Raw genomic sequence first — 20,207 nt, 5'->3', positions numbered from 1 at the left:
TGGTGCTGGCTTCCCTATGCTCCCTGGAGCCATGGGGACCCCTTGCTCTGAGCACCTCTCGCCAGCAATGGGCAGGGTGCTGGCCCTGGCACAGCTTGAGAGGCTTTTTGGCATTTCAGACTGGCCTGCTGGTGCTGCCAGCAGCCCTGACGCATCACCACCACGCACACCTCTGTCACAGCTGCCATGGCAATAGCCTACATCCCTCGGTGCCCGCGAGGGACAGCCGGGGCACACACATGTGCTCATTTGGGTCCCCTGTCCCACCTCACACCTCCTCCCGTCTCAACACCATGGCATCCCCGGCACCCTTGGGTGTCGCAGAGCTCAACACTGGCTCGGGGGTCCCTGCCCCCAGTTCCCCACGCCGCCGGAGCTGCATCGCGCCCGACTTCAGAGCCGTGGCCAGCGACAAAGCTGCCGGGATGGCGTCGTGCTTGGGTATGTGGGAAATGAAACCTGGGCTCAGTTCAGTTTCCATCTTGGCCAAATGTGATGCACAAAGGCAGGTCTGTGCCAGCAGCTGCTGATGCTCCGTCTCCGCCGGAGCCTCCAGCACACGAACAGCCCTGTTTGGAGGCTGGGATTTTCCACAGTATCCCCAGACATAGCGACATGCTGCAGTGTCCTGGTACACTCGCAGCGGTTCCCATTTCTGCTGCAGATATTCGACAGCAGCGGCGTGTGGCACGGCAGGCCCGGAGCCACTGGGCAAACCTGGTGGAAACAAATAGCTTTGGGAAAAGCCATCTGAAGAAGTAGAAGCCGGGGCTAAGGGGGTGCCAGCCCCCTCACGGGGTCCTGCTGCTGGGGTGACCATGCACCAAAGGGACCGCAAGGTGCCAAACTGGGGAGGGGATGACAGGCCAGGGAGAGGGTTTCTCATCACCACCTCTCCATGGTACTAAGAGCCGAAAGGAGTTTGGCAGCAACATCTGCTACCAACAGCATCCTCCGGCTGCCACTGCCCATGAGGAGCGCAGGCTGCAGCGAGCGCCCATGTCCCACCACAACTGCTTGCCCTCCAGCTCCCAAATGACCATGAGGAACCTGATGCAGCATCCCATCCTGCACACCTCTATGCTCAGACCCCACGCTCCCAGGGACTCCTGTGGCCCTGGTGCTGCGCCCTCCCACGTGCTCTGAGAGCAGGACATGGGGCAGCTTTGCAAGGGCTGGGGGACAAGCACGTCCTCCCAGAGCCCCTCAGGCACCTGTGGGGAGAGGGATCCCACCAGGCACCCACATGCACCCAAGCACAGCACACCACGCTGGTGTGGGGTGAGGGACGACCTGAGCAAGGTGACGTGCAACTCCAAAGGCCCTGGGATGATCCGGGCTCCACCACAGCTCCTGCACTGCTCTCAGGCAGAGGTGAAAAGGGAAGGGCATGTCCCAGTGCTCTGGGCTTGCGGTGCCCAACCAAGCAAACCACGTGAGCCAGGAGCCAGCTCCAGGATGAGGTAATCTGCCCATCCTCCCCCGCGCCGGAGCCTGGCTCCGGGCAGGGTGACTCAAAGGTGCTCCTGGCTGGTGGCAGCGCCACAAGTCCTGGCACTGCCCCGAGCCAGCAGCCTGCGTCATGGGGAGGTCCGGGCTGGCTCCCATCGCGGGGCAAGGAGAGATGCTGGTCTCCTGCAGGGAGAGTGCAAGGAGCGACGTGCTGGGCAGATACCCTGGCACCGACTCCGCTGGTGCAGACCCTCTGCACCGCCATCAGCGGCAGGAACTGGCCATGTTTCCCCAGGATAAATACCTTGGCAGTGGGGGAACTGGGCACAGCTCTGGTAGCTGAGGAGCGTTCGAGACTCCTCTCTCCCTCCTCCAGCCATCACCAACATCTGGCTGGCTGCAGAGATGCCCCCACGGCAGCAGCGAGCCCCTGTGGAACACGGGCTCAGCTGGGCTGTGCCAACTCACCGGCTGGCTCCAGGGTGGGGAACACGTCCCTGGCCACCAACAGCTGATTTCTCTCGCCCTGCTGCTCCCAGCCACCCTGGTGGTGACGCCATGCTGCAGCCCCAACCGATGGCACTGAGGAGCCCCAGCCAGGGCTTCCCAGCCCCGTGGAGCTGCAGCCCCAGAGGAGCCCCTCCAAAACTGAAGTCTCCTGGAATGAAAGTTTATTTATCTGTTTAATTAAGATGTGTTCACCAGGCGCACAGACCCCGTTCCATCTGTCTCACTTACAGCCGCGTCCCAGTAAAATTAAACCTAATAAATATCAGACGAGGGAAAGCAAAGGGCACATGTAAGATATACGATCAAAGCCAGAAGTTGCACAGGGCTGCAGTTCTAAGCACATCTTTCTCTCTGCCCTTCGGGGATGGGTTGGCGATGCGCTCCCATGCACAGGATGGGGCTGGCTTTCCTTCAAATCAGCACTATTTTCATTTTTTATTTATTTTAAATGAACCCTGGAGGGCTCCTTGGTTTTGTTTTCTGGAAGAGGGAGAACAACACAGCACCAGGACAGGAGTGGCCTTGTCCGCTGGTCCAGAGCCCAGCAAAGTGCCAGAGCTGAGGGGCAGAGCCTGTGCTGGGAGAGCTGATGGGCGTGCGCCCCCCAAACCACCGAGGGAACGTGCTCCCAGGCAGCCGGGATCTACTGGCCACGCACGGTCGGGAGCTGGCCCGGCGGCAGAGACCCGCCGGGAGGTGCCCGCGGCGGCCAGTGCAGCGCTGCTGGCTCCTGCTCCCAGGGAGATGCCAGAACCTCCAGGCAGTCAGCTCCCCTCCAAGGCACACTCGCCTCCGCCGTTTGGAAACTGCATCTGACAGAAACGAGGGCTCCAAGCTCTGCCTGGAGCCCAGGCCAGGGCTCTGCCCCGGAGCCTGCCTGAGCACGCGGTGCTGGGCAGACCGGCGGTGCAGTGTGGCTGCAGCACGTCCCACACATCCAGGTGCCGAGGGGCCCTCATACACGTTGCACCAAGCCCCTGAGCACACGTCAGACCTGCTGCCCCCTAAGGCCTGCCCCAAACGCCACGTCCAGCCCCACAGCACACCCCTGCGCCGCATACAATGGGAAATCCCAGACCCCAGTGCTGCAGTCCTCACCAGGACACCATCCGCACCCTCTCCCAGCAGAGAGGGATGACACGGTGGCCCACGGACCTGCCAGGGATGCACCAAAGGGACGCAACGCACAACCGTGGGTGGGCAGCAAGTGTCCGGTGTTTAACGGGACCCCTGTGGCTCCCCTCAGCATGCTCCTGCAGTGCAAAGCTGGGGCGCGAGCCTGGATGCTGCCACTCAGGAGGGCTGCCAAGAGGGGCTGAGGGTCAGGCCGAGGCACAGCTGCCACTGCGAGGACCGGCAAGATCAGGCGCTCCCAGCCTCCACGGGGTCAGCCTGCAAGTGCAGCACCAGTGGCCCTGCAGCACCCAGGGAGTGGGGCACCCGTCTAGTCCTTTCCTCCCACCCACTCTAGAATGCCCCCAAGCCATGGCATTCATTAATTAAAAGCTCATTAGTAGTTAGTCAGACATAAAGCGATTAGATGAAGGCGCTGACGGATCTGAGCTGCTGTGAAGCGAGGGGAAGGTCCCGTGTGCCCTGTTGGCTCGGCTGCAGAGAGTAACCCAACACTTGGCGCAGACCAGGACAGCGAGAAGAGACCCACAGAGGTGACAGGCGAGAGCACCATGTGCCAGTGGGCTCTGCCCCACCGCAGAGGGGTCCCTGCCCACTAACCCAGCACCTCCATGCCATTGCTGTGCTACTGCTCCCTCTGCCCGAGCTACCCCTGGGGTTTTCCCAGACCCTCTGTGCAGGAGCAGCATCAGGATTTACTGGGACTGGATTGGGACAGGGATGCCTCTCCCAGAGTGTGATGGGCACCAAGAAGTGTGGGAGGAGTTGAGGGCCTTTGGGGCTGCACATGCTCCCAGGCAGGGGTCCCCTGACCACAGGACCTGCTGGCACAGAGCACCCAGCACCGGCAACAGCACAAACCAAAGCGCATCCTCCTGCCGCCGGCGTTGCCAGCCCCAGCTGCACCACAGCTCCCAGCCCAGCCAGCTCAGCTCACACCATCCCAGCGCCACGTGCTGCCCTGAATCCCCTCACGCTCCCCCATCTCTGCAGACAGCCATGCAGCCACCTATAGATTCTTCGTTTCTTGCTCCATCTCTAAAAGACAGATGTGGTTTAATCTAACCGCAGGCATACTGAAACCCACTATGTCTGTTACGGACCAGCTCTGCCAGGGCACAGGGACCCTCAGGGAGTGCGGGTGGGATGTGGGGAGGATGCCCCGGCTCCTTGGGGACACCTGGCTGAGCCTCCTCCTTCTCTATCTCTATCTTCTCTATCTCTATCAGAGCTATCCCTCTGATAGCTCGGGGGGTCGCTGGAGCCCCCCCAGTCTGAACTTCCAAAGAAGCTGAAGACTACAGAAAACCTCCCCTCTGTGCCTTCCCAGCACCCTTGCTGCTGCTGACCCAGATCCTGTCTCTGCCTCCCTGCTTGCCACAGCGGCCATGAGGTCACAGATCCCAGACTAGGGCAGTGATGTCACCAGCAACCGGGTATGACCTCACCAGGTGAGGAGGGGACCATGACCAACACACGGCAAGTATCTGGGACAGCAGCTGTAGCAGCCGGGAGGGGAGCAGAAATGCAGAGGAAGCACATGAAAATTTAATGGGTTCTAGAGAAAAACACCACCTCGCTGAAACTTTCCTCGCCTGCTGCGGGGCGGGGGATGGGACTGGGGCCTGGAGATGCTTCAAGTCCGGCCAGAGCTGCCAGTGCTGTGCAGAGCAGGAGAGCAGCGGGGCCAGCATGGGGGACGTCCTGCTGGCCCTCGTGCCATCCCTCCTCTGCCCTTCAACCAACACAAGAAGAGTCAGGACCCTTGGTGCTCTCCACAAAACAGTGTCTGGGTTGCAGCCGTATCACAAGATGCATGAGCAGGGAAGCTGGTGTCCCCCCATAATCCGGCACGAGCAAACGGTGCACAGGCACCTGCCAGCAGCCAGCCACGTCCGAGCTCTGGGCTCACTGCGGGACATGTGGCAGCTACTGCAGGGACGCAGTTTACACCTGTGGTTGGGCAGGACAAGCAGGAGCTTGTCACTGCAGCAGCAAGAGAGCCTGGCTTCTCGCCTTCAGTCAGCACAGCCCTTCCTAGAGCCCTTTCACTTGACAAAATATTTACATGAAATGGCAATTAGGCTCCCTAGATTTAATGAGAATTAACGTGCAGGCAGCAGAACTGTGGCGGAACAGATGCTGCCGAGCACCTCAAGCTCGTGGGGTGGGTGGGCAGCGCCAGCAGGGCCGCAGCAGGTAAAATGGCCGCACCGCACTCAGCAGAGTGCCCCGCACTGGTGCGGCCAGAGCCACCGCCACCGCAGGGCCCGGCGTGGGGTGGAGGGTGACGCAGGAATGAGGGAGGACAATGTGAGGAATGAGCAACTGCAGACCCAGGGACCTGAAACACTGCATTCCCAGAACCTCCCCTTTCCTGAGATCAGCCCTGCTGCCTGACGAGGGTTTCCCAAGTAAACGCAACCCCCTCCAAGCTGGTGCAACGCTGCACGCTGGGCTTGCAGGTTGCAGCAGGGGGGCTTTGGCAACAGCCCGTGGGGTACCAGTGCAAGGGGCAGGATGGGACAGTTGAGGCCGCCCGGAGGTGTTAGCATGCCCCTGAGCAGTGGCGAGAGCAGGGTGTGTGTGGCACTGTTGGTGCTGGACATGGGCAGCCCAGGCTGGGATGCCACCAGCCAGGAGGGGCAGACAGGTGATGTGGGCAAAGGGGAAGCGTCAGGCAGGAGGTGCTCTGGAAACAGACACTCAATCCTCATTATAAGGCTTTTTAAATGCACAGACAGGATATTAGCGCTTAAACAGGCTCTAGGACTCCAGGGCAAACTTTAAAAATCATAATATTTATAGAACCCTCCTTCCACTCGCCCCACATGCTCTTTATTTCGCCTGCAATTACTGCTAATTTGAAGACATTTTGCTTTGGCATCTCAGCCTGTTGCGGTGTCGATTACTGAGCCACCCGCTGCTGCCCGCCACCGCAGCGCTCCCCGCAGCGCTCCTGACGGCGGCCACGCTCCCACCACGCAGGGAAACCAAACCCCGCCGCTTTCTCGCGACGGAGAGACGCCTGCGATGCCAAGAAATGATGCTCAGCCACTCTGCCAGGAGCAAAGACCTTGCCTGGCCTCTCTCCCAGCAGGGCTAGGGATGCTGCTGTGCCCCACGCGATGCCGAGACGCGGCTGTCCCGGGCTGGCTGCCTACATGCACTGCAAGGGACGGGGAAGGGAGACCCTCGAGCACCACTGCGTTGCCCACTGCTCCAGGCAGCAAATACATTCTGGGGAGCTGTGCTAGGAGCTCCCACTGGGATAGGCACCTCAGCACCGCTGCCCCATGCCCTGCACCAGCTGGAGCTCTGCGAAGCCATGCGGCACCTATGGAGCCGCAAGCGGAAACTCCAGAGCAGTTTGCTTTCACAGCCACAGTGGCTCATTAAGTCCCTGGGCAGAATTAATGCAGGAGAAGGCTCTGCTAGCCCCAATGGGCTCCTGACCAGCAGGGATCGGCAGCTGCACAGAGATCTCTCATGACAAAGCACCTTACGCCTGAAAGCCGCTTCCCTGAGAAACAATGAATTCGCGTTATCCTCCTCCACCCCGTAAGCTCCTTTCCCCATATCCCTCTTCACCGGCTCTGTCCGCTCAGCTCCTTGCTCTGAAATCCAGGGGAGTGCAGCTCCCTAGAGCATGTAATCCCCCAAGCGCTGCTGCGGCCCCCTGCCAGCTCAGCCAGCTCCAGGGGAGTGGGAGCAGGAGGGGGGGGGTGGAAGGAGCTGGTGCCACTGGCTTAAGCCCCAGTTTGTGGGCTGGAACGCCACAGGGAGCCCCTCAGAATGGCGCAGAGCCTGACACTTAGCCCAGCTCCTGCACCTTTGGGGAGGTGCAGCCCCACAAGACACTGCTGGCTTCTGTCCCTTTCCCCTCTGCTCACTGTCCCAGCTGCACCAGGAGACGAGGTTGCATCTGCATTCAGCATCTTGTCCCCAGCCACTGCTAGGTGCCTGGACAGACCCCATCACGTCCCCCTCCTCCCTATCCTTGGTCAAAGCCGTTGGGATGGCTGGGGGGGTGGTGTGTCTCAGCTGGTCCACCACCAGCCACCTCCCTGGACGGTTCAACAGCTCCGCTTGTACATGGAGAGCCCGAGCCCTCGCAGAGCCCAGCCCTCCCACCTGCCTGTGTCCCCCGGCTCTGGGCTCAGTGGGGACTAACCACACTGAACCGTGCAGCCCCATGGACTCCAAACCACCCAAACAGGGACTGCAGTGCTGCAGCCGCAGAGGGACCCACAGGGATCACAGCAGCCTCGGCCACCAACTTCAAGCTTGGGATACAAGTGCGGGGGCTACCCCACGAGCGGCCTCCAGATTCTGGGTGGGCACCAGCCGGGGACAGACCCCCAGGTGAGAGAGGCTGGCTGCTGCTCCCTGCAGACCCATTACCTGAATGCCCTGCTGCCACCGCAGACCCACGTGCCTCCCAGCACAGCCCCTGGGGCAGGCTCTGGAGCCTACCACTCTACTTCCCAGCAGCAGAGACGTGCTGGAGCTGGCTACTTGCTGACCCTGCGCAGCCGAGAGGGGACAGGGGTGGGAGGGTGTCCCTCTGTAGCCTCTGGCCACCCTGGGCAGGCAAGGGTGCTGCTGCCTGTGGCCAGCACTAAGGAGAGCTCGAAGGGAGTAGAGGGGAGGCAGGACGGTGGGCTGGGGTTGCCCTCAGGCAGGGATGAGGCTGCAATGCCCAGGCAGGGAGCCCTGCCCACCTCTGCCACTGCCAGCCTGCCTTCAGCATCCCTGCCCATCCCCTGTCAGCTGGGAGGAAAGCTGTCCTGGCCAGCAGCTCATCTGGGAAGCAACAACAGCAGGAAATGACCCCGATCTTAAGCAAAACCCCGGCGGGGGGGAATCCCCCCCCTTGGTAGTGGTACCTACCCAAAAATACATCATCGTGCCGAGAGCAGGGTGCTGAGGAGCTCTGCGGGATCAGCGGGAGGGCGGTGGGCTGCTCCCTGATGCCGGCTGCGCTGGGCACTGCTCCTCCTCGGTGGGCTCTCTCCCCTTGGGTGCTTGCTGTCCAGCTCCAGCGCCAAGGGCCGGCGTGGCCAGGTGCCCTGCGTGCTCGCCCTCCCCGGCGCAGCACGGCTGCTCGCCGCGGGCCGCTACACGCTTCAGAGCCGGCTGCCGGCATCCAACATGCTGCTGCTGGGCGGGCTGGAGAGCTGGGGCCGGAGGATGGATGCTGGGACAGCCCCAGGCACACGGTGGGGCAGGGGCTTATTCACCCGAGGGAAAAAAATGGGAGAGGGAGGGATAAAAATGAAATCCTCTCTGGCGTCTTTAAGAGCAAAGGGAAGCAAAGGGAAGGGCGAGCGTGTGAGGGGAAGCCAACCCGCTCCCCAGCTGGAGCGCCCGGGCAGGGGTCCAGGGCCCGGTGGCCAGGCTGGGCGTTGGGGGCGGCCGGCAACGGCAGCGTGTGCGCTTGCGGCGCAGCGTGGGCTCCCGCGTTGACACTCGGAGGAGCCGATGTCCTGCCTCAGCATTTTTCAAGCTACCCTGTCAATAAGGGAATCGGCCGCTTTTGCAGTTAACCTGCGAGGTGCCAGCTGGCTCCCGGCGCCCCCTCAGCAGGCAGTGGTTTGCATGGCCACCCGCTCCTCATCTCTGCTCCCAGTGGGCAGGGATGCTCAGCCAGGGTCCGGCAGGCCCTGCCAGGACAGGCTGTTTTGGGGGCCCCAGTGTGACCTGCTTTGCACGATGCGGTTGGTCTGTGACCCACGGAGGGGCAGAGCCAGCAGCCCTCTGTCCCCATGTGCAGGGGCGATGGGGATGGACCCTGCAGCCCAGGATGTGGCTGCCACAGTCTGCACGAGAAGGGCACCCAGAAGTCCCCGCTGACGCTGGCGCAGTGACCGTCCCTCAAGTCCCAGCATCACACCCCAGCAGATCCCCAGGACAGAGATCTCATCTACAGGGGAGAGCCGCAGGGCTGGCCAAGATCCCGCACAGGAGGCGGGGGGAGAGCTGGCACAGGGTGGGCCACAGGGACAAGCCCTGCTTTGGCCCTGCCTGCGGCCCAGCAGCAGTGTGGCTCCTCCACCCACGGGGCAGTGGGGCTCCCGGGGCGAGGTACACCTTCCCCGTGGGGAGCGAGCTTCCAGCCGCCTCCGGCGCGTGCCGCGGGCATGGCGGCTCGGCAGCAGGGCAGCGCTGCTTGTCAGGCACTAAATCTCCCATCCTCCTGGGGCACCGCTCAGCGGAGGAGAGAGGGGACTGTGCGCGCTGAACCACATGTGGGAGCAAGGGAATAAATAAGAATAAGCGAAGGCACAGGAGCGAGAGGGGTGGCAGATCGGTCTCTGGGGCCCAGCTGGCTCTGACATCTCCAGCCCCATAATCATATTCAAAGCAGAGCTGGGCTGAGGCATTTCTCCTCCAGCACAGCAATAAAAGAAAGCAACACTCTCAATAATTCAGCACCAGGAGAGGGTGATAAAGCAGAGGAGCCACCACTGCAGGCAGCCAGGTTGAGGGGCTTCCCACTCCTTCTTGTATCTTGGTGATCAAAACCCTCTCCTCTTTCTCTGTACCCTGCAAACAAAGCCCCAGCCACGGCCCAGGGATCCCCAGCCTGCCAGACCCCCATGCTGCTGTGTGGGATATGCTCTTGTTGTGCGCCAGCTGCACAGAGACCTGGGACAGAGGGGCCCAATGCAGCAGATTGAAACCCCTCCATCACCACGCAAGCCAAAACCCGGGGTTCACTGGGCAGGGGGGCAACACCATCCCGGAGCCAGGGGAAAGGCTGGCAGCTGGAGCGCTTCCCCAGCTTGGCTCCCCGGCCCAGCTCTCTTCCCAGTGCTGTGTCACCTCCGCCAGCTTCAGCATCCCCAGCCCCGCATCCATGCACACCCCTTGCCCTGAGGCACCTTTGCAAACAGCACCCCATCACCCTGCAGCCATGTCCTGACCCTCCCATCCAAACCAGGCTCCGGGGCTCCTTGGACGCAGGACACCGACCCTGCTGCTGCCTCCCCTCCACTGCAGGGCACATCTCTCCAGACACAACCACACGGCCACAGCCTGGCATGCTCTGGGCACCTGCAGCCCCAGGGAGTCACCCGAGTGTCACCTGTCTCCTACGTGCAGACAGACACCGGGAGGGAGCAAAGCCCTTGCTTCGGCCCGGGAAGTGAGTTGCAGACACATCAGTACAGACATGAATGCCAGAGGTGGGGGTGAGCCCCAGGCCCACAGGGAGCTCCTTGCTTGCCCTGTTGCCCAGCCCCGATGATCACCCGTGCCCTGCCTGCCCTGCCTGTGCTGTACCAGGGTTGTCGGGTTTCCTGAATGGCCCAGCATGGAGCCAGCCAAAGCTTGGGCTCTTGCTCCCACATGGAAGCAAACCACTGCGCTGCAGCAGTCCCAGCACTCGGTGTCCTGGCTGCACAGCCCACAGCACCGCTGCTGACTGGCACATTTTCCTCCAGGTGTGAGCTCGCAGCCCAGCCTGTTAATCCTGGCTCCTGGCTCATGCTGCCTGTGAGCCCAACTCCTGCTCCAGCCTTCCTGCTCTTTCTAGCAGCTCCTTTTCCACATTTCTCATGGTGTCTCAGGACCCTTCTGGACCACAACACCCCTCCAGTGGGTCACCTTCATCTTTATCCTGATGATGACAGAGACGAAAGCACTCCCCCCAAATGCCTCCTTCGTCCATCACTTTTGCACAATGACAGCTCCCCAGTGCCCAGTGCCACCACCTCGGCCACCCCCACCCCCCGTCCCACTGCTGCACAGGTACCTCCAGACCAGTGCCAGGGCATGGAGGGATGGAGGCACCAGCATCCTCACCCCCAGCCCCTTGTCTTATCTTTCCTCCTCTGCTTTACTGGCTTGGACCCGGGCAGAGTATGGGCTTGTGCTGTACTCAGTAGGATGAACCTTCATGAGGACCTGGCCCGCCCCCGCTGTGGTGGGACCAGAGCTTACTGCCATGAAGCCCAGCAACACGAGGTTACGGTGGGAAGTAGCCATCCCCGTCTGCCCAGTGGGGACCAGTCTGCCAGGGGACACCTGGCCCCGTTACCTCCTTCACATACATGAGCCATCACATGCCCAAGTTGGGTCTGAGCCTAGGGGACACCACAAGCTGGTGTGACACTGCACAGCAGGGGCTGCAGGACCCCAGGGGCAAACATACCCCGTGGCGGGCAACTGCCGGTTCAGGGCCAGGACCTGGGGCTGGGGGCTGGTGCCACCCTGGTAAGGACAGAGTCCCCTCCACAGGCTTCCTTAGGGATGGCTCCTGGGAGCCTCACAGAGCACAGACAAACAGACAGCAACGTCAGCACACACGGACAGCTCACAGACACTGCAGCCCTCGGCCCTCTTAACCCGGGACTCACGCCACTCACGTCACGCCTGCGCGGGGGCTCGGCACCTGGTTGGTGCTGGGGGCTGCTGGCGGAGAGGAGCGGGCAGCCTTCCTCCCAGCCCTCCCCAGTGCATGGCTCTGTGCCTGCCCGCCTGCCCCTGACGGACCCCGGAGCCGAGGGCAGAGGGTGCTGCCCTGTCCCACCCGGCCCCGCGCAGCTCAGGCAGCAGCACCCATCGCCCACCCCACACGTGCAGGTTTCAGCATGCAGTTTTGTCTTGCTCAGAGGGACCCTGGGCCCCAAGAGCACTGGGTCACGCTGCGCAACTGAGGGGTCCCAGGAGCCAGAGCCCAAGCCCAGAGCAGCCCCTCGCCTTTCTGGCCCGCCAGAAATGAACGCCTCCGTACCTTTTATTCAGCCCAGCTCCTCCTGCGATGCTCGCGCTGGGCTCTCTAAGAAAAGACAAGAAAGAGGAGGAAGAATTAAAATCAATGATCATCATCACTAACCTGCCTACAGTCAATGCTATTTGATCATTGACTGGCAAAACGTTTGAATACGAGTATGAACGTGAGCGTTATCTCCCTGGGCATGTTGGGAAACCTGCCCTGGTAAAGAGCTGGCAGCCAGGCTGGGGGTTCAACCCAGGGTGGCCGAGCCCTGATGCTGAGCAGCAGCACAGCCTGCCTGCACTTTGCACTGGGCAATGGGAGCGGGACCCCTGCCTCCAGCTCTGCCAGCACACCTCGAACCTGACCCAGCTCCTGCAGACCACAGGCCCTTCCCTCAGTTTCCCCAGGACTCTGCAAGCACAGCCCTGGCCCCAGACACAGCCCGTGGCTCAGCGGCGTTGCACAGGACACAGCTGTCACCGAAGCGCTGGATGCCCAGCCTGTTCAGCCTGCCCCAAGCCCTCTGCCCACCACAGCTCGCTGCATGCACCCAAGGATGCTCCTGCATGTCTGCCGCCCAGCAGTGCCCGTCCCTGTCCCTCGCACCCCAGCACGGTGTCGCGCTCCTGCAAGGAGGGAGCCCTGCAGCACATGGCTCTGCTACTGCCATCCCAGCTCCGGGCACTTTTTAGAGAATATCACCAAATTTCAAAGAAAACTTCCTGAAAGCTGCACTTCAACTAATTGGCTTTTGCAACATTGCCAACCCAAATGTTCATAAATCATGTCAGACCCTAAAAAATAATGAGAACAGCTTATACATCATGAGATTTTCTAAAAAAGAGTAAGCAAGGGTTGTTTCTGTTTGTGAACTGCTTCTTTGGGGCCCTGGAGGCGTCGAGGCACCTGCCTAGGCAGGCAGCAACAGCTCTACTTTTAAACTCCAGAGCTGCGATAGTCCTCCGAACAGCCTGGCCCTGAAGGCAGCACCATATGACAAGGCAGCCCTGGGTGCACAGGCGTGGGTGTAGGGACCCTGTGCCCGGGGCTAGGACAAGCCCTGTCCCTGGGGCTGGGCAAACAGACGCTGCTCCAAATCCATGGCTGGATCCCTGCGAAGGCATGGCCACGGATGGTCCGGAGGCGCAGCCACAGGTGGCGATGGCTTGGGAAGACTGGGGCTGGTTCCCAGGCACTTCTGTTAGCAAACACCACTCTTAGCCGCACAGCAGGATAATCAATTATGGTAATTCCTGCCTCAATGAATCAGATTCATGGAGGAGCACAGCTCATTAGGCTGGTGCTGACTTCCATTAGTACTCTTATGATAAAAACCCTCCAGAAAACTCTTGCCCAGCCAGACACATTTTCCAAGCTTGGGGGTCTTCCCCCCCCGCCAGCCGTGGGGCAGACTCAGCTGTGGGACACTGGTGCCCCCCCAAAATTGGTTGAAAACTCTCCGGCCCCCAGCAGCAAGGGGACATCCCCGCATGGCCCTGGGCCTGTCAGAGCCTCCTGCCCTCCTGCCTTGCAGCAACCGCTCCCAAGGTGTTCCTCAGCTTCACCAAGAAAGCGCTCACCAGGATCCCTGGCAGGGGAAGGCAAGAGACAGCAAAGCGGGAGCAGAGAACTCCAGCGTGTGCTACAGTAGGTTTGGGCGTGCTGAGAACCCAGACAGCCTGTTTGGCAATGAATAATTGAAGGACGCTCACTCTCCTCAGGGAGGTACAGCGATGGGTAAAATCTCATTTCCCAAACACATTTCCCAGTGAAGACACCTTCTGAGAAACTCCCCACAGCAGCCTGGGGACCCGGCAGTCAGGATGCGCTGTGCTCGCCTGCGCAGCCAGGGAGCTTGCTGAGCCCAGCTCCAGCCCAGGCAAAAATCTCAGGTGGTCCCAGGCACCACAGGGACCGGGATGCTCAGTCAAAACCTCCCATCCTGCCACATGCACCAAAGCAGGAGAGGAAAAGCTGATCAGCTCCAGCCAGGCAGGAGACAGCCCCAGGTACCTGCTGGAGCCCCGAGCAGCCTCACACGGACCCAGTGCCAGAACAGGCGAACCCAATGCAGGCCAGCTCATAAGCAAGCCCCAACGCAGCTAAAACCACTTGGATCTGAAACAGAGTGTCCGCACGGGGCCCCCTGGAAATGCAACTTGTGTCACTCATCCCAGCAGCAGCATGGGGCCCCGTGGATGCTGTGCTCCAACAGCCCCCATCCCCGCTTTGCAACCATGGGACAAACCCTGCGGGCAGGCCTGGGCTAGCCACCTTGCTCTGCTTTGCTGGGAAATTTCTCAGTAGTTTTTCAATGTACATTTTGACCCCCCTTCCCTCCACCAAAAATCCTAAATTAATTTTGCTTTTAATTAAATTCATTAGCAAAGATTATCTGGCTGAGGAAAAATAATATCCTGCCCCTCCCCCAGCAGCCCTCTCTATTTATATCCCCTATATACATAAGCAGCAGCGAATATTTCTTTATGGGCCATTAAAGGTTTAATGTTTAATTTATAACCACGTTCTCTGGCGGGCGGGATGGCCAGGCACAATGTCAACACTTTTAATTAAATGAGAAGGGTTTTTTTTTAAACTAAGATAAAACATCCCGTTCCCAGCAGCTCCTGGAGGTGTGTGGAAGGAGCGGGCAGGGGACTGGGGCCGTCCCGCATGGAGGCAGCCCTGGCTCCCGCTCTCGGGCCGTGTTTCACCACCATCGGCTCTGCCCGGCTGCCTGCTGCAGAGCCGTGCCGTGCCGTGCTGCCAGCCAAGAGCTGCAGGCAGCAGGTGCTTGGGCAGCGCCCAGAGGAGCCCCAGCTCCTGATGGGGCTCGGCGAGGGGTTGTCACTAGGACGGCTTCAGGGCTGAGTCGCCATTCGCTCGGGAGAGTCCCCGAACTGGTGGCTCCAGTCCAGAAAGCGCAGTCACTCCCTGGGGACAGCGAGAACACGCAGCGCTGCCCCCTCTTTGGTAACTCCCTTCCCAATACTGCGGCTGGCCGGCTCCTGCCTGCCCAGGGGACCTGCTCTGCCTCGCCGAGCCCAGGGTAGGCAGGGTGTGCAGGTGGAGCGGCACAGGCACGGGCAAGGTCCCCGGCCCAGGGCTGACCACCAGCTCCAGCTGCAGGTTCCTCGGAGGCAGAGGCAAGGGTGTCGCACCACGGGGCAAGAGCTGCCGTGCGCGCGGGTGATGCTGAGCAACCTGCAGCTCCCTCTGCCCCAGGAGAACTGTCTCCTTTGGCAAGGCATGATCGGAGCCCTTCAGCCCATGGGGAGGGGATGGCGTGACCCGGGGAGCGCGCTCGCTCAGCACAGCCCCTGCCAGCACCACCAGCCCTAACTCCGGTTACCAAAACACCAGCCTGAATAATTGCTGTGAATCTTTCAGCTGAAATTCTTGCTGCAACTTCTGCTCATTCCCGACACTTCTTCCTGCCTGCCCAATGATGGCAGGTCTTCCAGCATCGCCACCTCTTCCATCTCAGTGTGCCACACTCCCGAGCAGGACGAAGTTGTTCTGACGTGTGCATCGCCTGCAACACTCGCTGGCAGAGCCGCACGGCAGCCGCTCGCACGGCAGGCACCACCAGAGGAGGCTGGCATTCCCAGCTCACCCTGCTGCCATCCCTCCCACAGCCCCTTGCCCCACCACACATTGAACGTGGGGCAGAGGAGTGAAAGGGGAACATGTCCAGCTGCACACCCGGCCCGTGTGGGGCTGGGCACCTCCTGGGCCTGTTCTTGGTCCTCTACCAACAGCGGCAGCCTCAGGTCTTGGCGGCAGGAGAGCACAGCCCTTCTTGCCTGGAACCGAGAGAGGGGCGGCCCTGAGTAGGCAGGTTCCCATTAATGGAGTATTTTATCTTACGGGAGAGATTAAATCTCTGTACAGAGAAGCACAAAAGAGCTGAGTCAGCAGCTGGCTGGGGGGCAGGAGGTTCAGCCATAAGCATTTGGCTCCAGTACAACACTTCAGCACTTCACCCTCCTGTGGCCACGCTCCGCCAGGCAGCATCCAGCCCCAAGTGCCCAGTGCACACCCCTCTCCCTGTCCTGGCGAGCACTGGGCTGGCTGGAGGAGCCGCAGGCAGCACAAGTGGTAGATGGACCAGCCCCAGTCCCCTTGTACCGCCTGGCAGCCCCATGCCAGTCCTCTGCCATGCTGCTGGGCACCAAGCGAGCTGAGCACCCTGTGTCACTGGTGGGATGCCTTCCTCCCTCCCCCATCACCCTTGGCACAGCAAGGCTGGGTTGGCAGGAGGTGTCCCGGCACAGCCACCATGCCCACAGGAGCGTGCCAGGACACTGGGGTCCAGACCTTGTCCAGGGCACAGCCTGCAGTGAGCTGCACAGGTCCCTAGCCTATCCCTCCCTGGAGGGCTCTGCTGCCTGCTACCTGCCCGCACCGTGATGCGTGCCCTTTGCAAAGCCATGCCAGGGCTCCCACAGACACAACTCTCACATCTGGCATGGGCCTGAGCTGGCTGTGAAGCCAAGTAAGTGGCAGAGCAGCCACTTGCTGCTCACACACCCGTGACCGCACACGCGTGCACGCGAGGAGCAGGCATGCGAGGGCTGGCCACCACCGTTGTGAGCCAGGGAACAGAGTGGTGATGGCACTGTGCCGCTCACTAAAAGCATGAGTGTCACTAAATCAATAATTCATTTACTTTAATGAGATAAGTACTTTGAAAACTAATTGCAAACCTGCTCCATTTACTCCAACCCGTTACAGCCTTTAATGTAAATGGCAGAAACACTGCTGGAGGAAGGGGAAGGGCTTTTGGTGGGAGATAGTGTGTCGTCCTTCCCCCTTCATCTAAGAAAGAGAAATATCAGTCATAAATAGGGATGGTAGAAACTAAAGCATCCGGCCGAATCACCACGTAGAAACGCTGATGGCGGAGCAAGGGGAGCAGACAGCCCACCCTCCCGGGGCCACCACTGTCCCTCTGCACATGCTGCCATCATGGAGTGGTCTGCCAAGAAACCACCCCCAAAGGACTGTCACCAGCACCGGGAAGACAACGGAGGGGCAAAAAATAGACCCATCATGCATGAGGGGCCAAGCTCCAGCAAGCTGCTGAGGGCACGCACCACCACTGGAAGCTGCTCCACCTGGGGCTGTGGCCTGTGTGTAATCAGCTGAACTGATGGGCCACAGGCAAAGAGAGAAACCACATTTGGAGCCCTGACTTGGGCGCGGTGGGGAGCGCTTCCCCAGCCTGCTGCCATTGCCGCTGTCCCAGCAGCGCCAGGGCTCACAGGTCTGCCTTAGGCAACGTCACCGGTGCTCTGCTGGTGCTGCCCGTGCTGGCATCGGTGCGGCAGAGGGGATGGAGCGGCAGAGGGGATGGGGCACTGCTCTTCCCCCGTGCAGCAGACCCCCGCCAGCCAGACCACAAGCTGGCTCCTGCGCACACTGCAGGTGGTCGCTATAACGATTCATGGCTCGTTATAAAAATCACCGCCGTATCGTTGGCACAGCATCCTCCAGCGCCAGCCAGCAGCTGCCAGCTCCTCCTGCCTCAGCAGGAGCTGCCCCTTCCCACCTCTCCAGCACCCGCCAGCCCGGGCAGGCAGCGCAGGCAGAGCCCCAGCCGTGTAGGCAGAGGGGAGCAGCACACTCCCTGTGTGCCCAGCTCTGCCACAGCCAGGGAGCAGGGGCAGGCAGGGGCGTGCAGGGGTGTCCTGCCAGGCCCCGGCACCATTCCTGAAAAGGAGCAAGTGCCTCCCAGCAGCGACGCCGACGTGTTCCTGAACGGCAGCCGAAGCGGGAGCTGGACGCCAAGGGCTCTCTTCTCGCTTGCTGGAGCAAATGGCAGGTCATAAAAAGGAACCATGACAGAAGAGAAAATGTTCCAGAGTCCACAAGGACCAGCCCAGGGTAAATCCATCTGCTCAGCAATTTAGCTAGAAAATCCTTTCCAATCATCCATGCTGTAGGTCCTTCACCCCCAACGCATAGCTCTGGGCAAAGTGTTTTCCACTCTGGCAGCTGCTGGCGGCTCACACGGGCGCCCTGATGCTTGGTGATCCCGCACCACCTTCAGCAGGGATACTCGGGGAGGGGTTCATGCTGCCCCTCACAGCACATCCCGGCCAAGCCCACGCTCCAGCAACCCTCTCACTGGCACTGCTGCAGCCACTGGCAAGGGGGGACCCAAACCGTGTGCCCATGGGGGGACAGACAGCAGCACCTGTTGCATAGGCCCTTCCCTGAGCTACTGGCTCTCTTGAGAGAAAGAGCGCACCATCCCTCCCCAGGTCCTGGATCTGCTGCACCATTTGCAGGATGCAGGAGGGATCCCAGGAAGCCCAAATCCCACCTGGACCTCTATGACCGGCGCTGCGGTGCCTAGCCCTTGCCCCCTCCTACAGGCAGAGGCAGGGAGACAGTCCCGCAGCAGCCTCCAGCAGCCTGCCCCAGGAGCTGCGGCTGAGGAGAAATGGCATAATCCCCACCTGGCAGAGGGCTCGGCACGGCTCAGCCGCTCGCTGCCGCCACGGAGCGAACAGACCCGGAGATCTCCCTGCAGGCATCCCTGTGAATCCCACCTCAGCCACTCCTGTCTCACGAAAAATCAATGGCAAGCATCTCAATTAATCACACTGGGGGCAAATTGATTAGGAGCCTAAATAAGGTCAACATGGTTGTCTGCTTATAGGGTAGGACCCCTTAATCATCATTTTATCTGCAATAGGCTGCGGAACCTGCAATCACACCGTCTTTGGGAGCATGGAGGGATTTTTCACTTATCTCCTGCAATTGCTAGGGCCAGCAGAATAGGAGCCATGGCTCTGCCATAGAGGAGCTGAACTGGAGCACGCAGGAACCACCCAGCCACACGCAGCTGTAAGACCTGAGCATGAGACCCCTTGGCCCACCAAGCCCAGCTGTCTCCTCTGATTCAGGGGAAGACAAAAGCAATTAAGCACTGCTGCTCTAGGTGCAGTACATTCCCTCCTGACCCCAAAACCAACAGCTTATACTGGAGATTTGATTAGCCCTGTCATTACCTTAGATTGCATACCTGAAAATATTGTTAGCGGTCACAGCGGCATTGAACCTTTGCGGAAACCCAGCCACAGGTCTCCTCTCAGTTGCCCTCAGCAGCTGGAAATCCCCCAGGCTGCTTCTCCACTCCTCAAAATGCTGTGTTGTTGTCTCTACAAAACCTGCTGTGCTCGGTGCAGACAGCAGCCTGCTGCTTGGGAGCTGAGGGGTTTTACAGCATGACTCTGTCCTCTCCGCTGTGGCACGGGGCAGGGTATTTTATATAGCCCCACACCCCTGACAGGCGCTCTGCATGATGAGCAGCATCACGGGCTGGGACCCCGTGCTGCCCCAGGGCAAAGTATCCCTGGAGCTCCCTGGGGCAGCATGGTGGGCACAGTAGTCTGCCGGGTATCCCCATCACCTACAGCCTGGGGGGACCCACCGCCTGCCGCAGCTTGTGCCCTGCCCAGACTCCGCTCGGCACGAGGGAGCAGACCTAGCCCCGGCGGGAGGTTATGGGGCTCTCTGGCCCCTAGTACTGCAGCTATTGGCGTGGTTCAATGGCAAGGTGTGGGACAGAAGGCACCCCAGGGCCGCTGAGCTCGTCCTCCCTGCAGGCGACCGGGGGGCCAGATACTGCACTCCTAAATGCAGCAGATGATTCCTTCCCACTCTCAGCTGGAGAACGAAAAGCCTCCCAGGACTGTGCAGGCACGGCAGGGCAGTGCCCCCACGGCAACACAGCTCCCCAGCACGCTCTTTGGAGGAGTGCACACTCAGCTCATTGTGGGTTGATAACACTGTTTGCTTCGCCAATAGACTTTCCAATTGCAAGTGAAATCAATTCAGTTGGGTATTTTACTCAGTCGGGACTCTGCTAACAGCAGCCAATTTCCCTGCCCGTCTCCCTCTGTGGCTACTGTCAACTACAGTCAAGTGTGCCCAGCTGGCTCTGCCAGGGCAAAATGGGGCTCTTCCTTCTTCCCCCGCAGGACATGCACAGGGTGGTGGGAGCACAGACCCCTCTTGCCAGGATGCCAGGGCTGACCGCAGGGAAGGCAGGGCCAGCAGAAGGCAAACGGCTTGTGCCTTGCCACCACTGCCAGATGGGAGTCCCGCAGGGGGCTGCGCTTCCCAGGAAGGGGCTGCCGGCATCACTCGGCCCCAGCAGCTCCATGACACCCACAGGCAGAGAGACAAGCAGAGGTTGTGTCCGGCAGCATTCCCCACCCTGGCTCAGAGCTGGCCACCAGCAGGGACCCCTCACCCTCCTGCTGGGACAGCGCAGGCTCCCCTGCTCCGTGGGGATGCTCCGGATAAACCATTTGGAAGCCATGGGCTGGGCCAGTGTGGGGAACAGAGCTGAGACCGTTTCTCTGGTCCC

The 20,207-nt window shown here is 60.7% G+C and overlaps 1 protein-coding gene across 9 annotated transcripts in view; it reads right to left on the bottom strand.

The window, feature by feature from the left end:
* RBFOX3 (RNA binding fox-1 homolog 3) overlaps positions 1-20,207 on the bottom strand; it is a 190,934-nt gene that overhangs the window by 26,528 nt on the left and 144,199 nt on the right. For 8 of the 9 annotated variants that reach the window (XM_064467461.1, XM_064467465.1, XM_064467468.1 and 5 more), the window contains one exon: positions 11,837-11,881. Coding sequence is in view for 1 of the 9 variants with exons in the window: in XM_064467466.1 (XP_064323536.1) it covers positions 7,990-8,004 (15 nt within the window). In the remaining 8 variants the exon portion in view is untranslated. Of the gene's footprint in view, positions 1-7,989; positions 8,331-11,836; positions 11,882-20,207 lie in introns of all 9 variants that reach the window. The other variant, XM_064467466.1, reaches the window with a different exon arrangement.

Source organism: Phalacrocorax carbo, chromosome 16 (genome assembly GCF_963921805.1).
Source record: "Phalacrocorax carbo chromosome 16, bPhaCar2.1, whole genome shotgun sequence".
NCBI lineage: Eukaryota > Metazoa > Chordata > Aves > Suliformes > Phalacrocoracidae > Phalacrocorax > Phalacrocorax carbo.
Note: the sequence above shows the minus strand (reverse complement) of the source record. Positions and strands in the feature narration are given on the sequence as shown.